The 4,294-nt window shown below is 38.7% G+C and overlaps 1 protein-coding gene across 1 annotated transcript in view; it reads right to left on the bottom strand.

The window, feature by feature from the left end:
* Positions 1-4,294, bottom strand: part of LOC101848507 (E3 ubiquitin-protein ligase XIAP) — a 36,700-nt gene that overhangs the window by 2,841 nt on the left and 29,565 nt on the right. The window contains exons 4-5 of the mRNA XM_035968933.1: positions 3,980-4,108; positions 2,442-2,719 (exon numbers count right to left, since the gene is read on the bottom strand). Coding sequence (XP_035824826.1) covers positions 2,442-2,719; positions 3,980-4,108 — 407 coding nt within the window. The remainder of the gene's footprint in view (positions 1-2,441; positions 2,720-3,979; positions 4,109-4,294) is intronic.

Genomic DNA, 4,294 nt, shown 5'->3' with positions numbered 1-4,294 from the left:
AGACCGACGTTTTTTATATATATATATATATATATACATATACATATATATATATATATATATATATATATATATATATGTATATATATATATATATACATATATATATATATATATATATATATATATATATATATATATGTATATATATATATATACATAATATATATATATATAAATGGGGAGGGAAATCAGGATCAACCTGCAAGCAAATGATGTAGGATCAAGAAGTGTATTTTCTTAGGGGACTCTGCATGCTAAGGCTGCAAGATGGAGAAGTGATAATCTTACGTGTATATATCCCAATTTCCGCTGAACCTCGGTCCTCTATTCATGTAAGTAAAGTGAGCTAACTGCTTATCAATAAAGACAGACTATTTAGCCATTTGCATTTTATATGATTGGACAAAAAATGAAGACTACAGGCTCGCAATTCATGGCAGTGTAAATATTACCATAGAGTAGGCTACCAGGTGAACAAGTCACTCTAGTTTCCCATCTGACTTGTTTAGAGTGTAGTCTTAATTTCAAACAGTCTATTCTAGTGGTGAGGACTTGTTGAGTAAGAAAGCATGCCCAGGAAAGCTCAGCCAAGGCCTCACAATACAGGAACAAAGACATTATTTCCTTGAGTGGTACTCTAGCTGGAGAAACAGAGGGAGACCAAGACATTGCTGGATCGACTCTGTTAAGGATATCGTCAGAACACCCACAACTTGACCCTCCTCTAAGCCAGTTGACTTGTTGCTGTCAGACATTTGTTTCTCCCCGCTACACACACTGGTACCAGTTAAAGGAAAAAGGAAAAAGTTAAATTAAAGGTACCCTATGAGAGACCCCCTGAAGTGAAAACCCTCATTACAGGATATTTAGGTGAGGAGGGGTAATCAACACCTACCAAACGAGCAGTCTCTGGCCTAATGAAAAAATCTTGATAAAATAGTAAAAAACAGTCTACCAGTTCTGTATGTGTTGAACGGGGCGGGGGGGGGGAGAGGGGCAGATTATACAGTTCTATTACAGTTACATGATTAAGAAGTATAAGAGAAGCAAATAAAGGCTGAGAAGGTAAATAGTTATTTTACAACACGGTTTTCTTCCATCATACCTCTTTTTAAGACAGGACATTTTACAGACACTGCTGAGGCCACTGAGAGCCATGAAATGTACTTTTAACGAATTTAAATCCTAATAAACTAACCTAAAATAAATCTTTACAGACAAGTGAAGTAAAGCAATAATTAACAGTATCCTAATTTTATACTGGCTCACACGAATGTATCCTTTATTTTCAAGCTTGCTCATAAATCTGGTAAAGGAGTGAAGGTGCGTGCAGGCAATTTCTTTATTTATTTTAAAAGCATTATTTCTATGACAGCATGGTCACCCATCCACACACACACACACACACACACACACACACACACACACACACACACACACATGCACAATCACACACACAAACACACACACACATGCACACTCACACACACACACAAGCACACTCACACACACACACACTCACACACACACTCTCTCACACACACACACCAACACACACACTCTCTCACACACACACACACACCCACACACAAACACACACTCCCTGTCCATTGATAAGTGCATCAAACTGTGGACTCTCCTTTCCAGAAAGATGGTCAAAGAAAACTCATACCTCATTCTAGCTCAAACTTTCACCTAGAATATTTGAGTCAAATTCTATAGCTGTCACTATGAGGTCCTTTTTCATTCCTCCTCTAGTTTCTGTCAATCCATCAGCCTTGATCTTTTCAAAAACTTAATGAATGTTATCATACTGATGTGCTTCTCTTTCCTCATTCTAAACAATGTCAAGTTCTAAACCAATGCAATGACACAGCATCTGGCAGAGAGGTAACTTAACACTGAGATGACCCTTAGCAAAGAGAAACACAGCCTGGTCATCTCAAATGTTCGATAATAGCTGAGAAGACAAAAATTATTGTCTGCTCTGTCACAATACAGTCATAAATAGCTCTAACCAGAAGGTTATGGAGAAACATATAAACCAACTGCACACCACCTGGAGGAGCAACCTCTTCAAGACTGAAATAACACACTTCACAATGTATGCATGAGAATGAAGCCAAGTAATATCAGCTACGGGGTATTGTTTCCATCTTCTCTGTTTCCTGGTACGGTACAAGTGCTTTACCTTCATAAGATCAAAACCATCTATCTAAACAATATGGTCAAAAAACAAAAGGCCACTAGGGAGGAACAGACGGTTTTATATGTATGTATAACTAGCTGTGTGATGCCGTCCCAAAGATGAATGGTGAGGGGTTACTACATAGGTTAGTAAGGTGATGAGGTTACAAAGGTCAACAAGGACAGGTTCAGATATTGTTTATTTTAGCAGGAGTGTGAAAAGGTCAAACAGGTCAAAGGTTCTAGCTCACCTGCTCCAGTTCTGTCTTCATGGCCAGCTCACGCCAGTGACGCTCAAACCTCTGACGCTGGAGTTCTCTCTCCTTGGCCTGGATCTCTGTGTCCTTGGCCTGGATCTCTGTGTCCTTGGCCTTCACCTCTGACTTAATGACCTGGTTCTCTGACTTAATGACCTGGTTCTCCGACTTGATGTCCAGGTTTTCCTGAGTCTTGTCACAGAGCGTCTTGTGGTTGTCAGTGCCGGCCTTGAGCAGACCCAGCAGGAGGGGAGAGTCGGGGAACTGACCACCTGTACACACAAACACTCACATGGTAAACAACTCTATTTACTACACCACACAAGTAATCTACATGGCATCACTTATATAAATTGATGAGAAGAGAAAACACCACTCAAAAACACAAAAACATGATAAATACAAAGTACGGGATATTATGACATATTTCTCAGATTCAAAACATTCAAGCCTCTTGAACAAAGCTATCTCAGTTAAAACATGAAAAAGTTTTTGAGATATAAACCTATCAAGGTCAGTTTTCTCTCTCCAAATGGATATGAATTTCAGTTTGGGGGTTCAAGTTTAATCAGTGCCACAAAATCAAGTAGGTTGCAGGAAGCAAACTAGGGAAATAAAAGCATCTTATAAAAAAGAACTAAACAAACCACACACATGCACTTGTCTACTCCTAACAAATTTCAACCCGTTAAGTTATTATTTTCTATCAGCAGACAGTCTCAGAGAAACACGAGTTGCAAGATCTTTGAGCTGGTGGTTGAAAGATGCTCTGGTTTAGTAAGATACTTGGATGTTATAATCCTCTCTTGTTTCACAAAGCTGATATATATATGACAATAGAGCATTCAACAGCCCAAAGAGAGCATGGACGGAACCACTGAACTAACAGTGTCGGAAAACTGACAGGGAGAGAAAGAGCACCATGATCACTCTTGCCAGCTGTGAGCACTCACGTTGACGGTGATGATGATAATGATGATGATGATGATGATGATGATGATGATGATGATGATTATGATGATGATGATGTTGATGATGTTGATGATGATGATGATAATGATGATGCTTGTTGATAGCAATGATGAAAATGATGATGATGACAATGATGATGATGATGATGATGATGATGATGATGATGATGACGACGACGATGAAGATGATGATGATGATGCTTGTTGATGGCAATGATGAAAATGATGATGATGAAAATGATGATGATAATGATGACAAATGAATATCAACATCATCTCACTAAGCCTCTCAATTATCTTGTTTGGAGCCACGAATGATTTAAACTTTACAGAAAAACAATTATTCAGTTCTCAGCAGCTTAAATAACAACATACAATTTATACAAATTTACTCTGTATCCTTAAACCTCAGAAGATCTGAAGTCTACTCCCACCCGCTCCCTGTAAGAGTCACTTGACATTCTGTATAAAAGCAACTACTTCTTTTGTTGAGTAGTGACTCACAAGTCAGGTAAAAGAAGGTGATGATGGCATCAGAGATTTGCTCTATGCTGTACCCACGTGCACGAGCTGCAGAGATAGACTCCAGATCCAGGTACGGTCTGGGACCAGCTGGGGGTGGCGATGATGATGATGGGTTTGATGTTGCTGCGGTAGTTGGTGTGGTGGATAATGTAGCTGCCTCCAGATCTGATCAGAATGAAGAAAAAAAATAGGTCAACTCAGTGACTCAGTGATAAAGATTATAATATACAGCATGGTATATTTTGCATGACTTGAATGAAACAGATACCCCAGTCTGAGAACTGAATTTTTACTATTTTTTCCGTAACATTTTTTTGGGTAACTTGTGTTTTATAGCCATTTGCAACTGCA

Source organism: Aplysia californica, unplaced genomic scaffold (genome assembly GCF_000002075.1).
Source record: "Aplysia californica isolate F4 #8 unplaced genomic scaffold, AplCal3.0 scaffold00098, whole genome shotgun sequence".
Classification (NCBI taxonomy): Eukaryota; Metazoa; Mollusca; class Gastropoda; order Aplysiida; family Aplysiidae; genus Aplysia; species Aplysia californica.
This window is presented reverse-complemented; position numbering and strand designations above follow the sequence as displayed.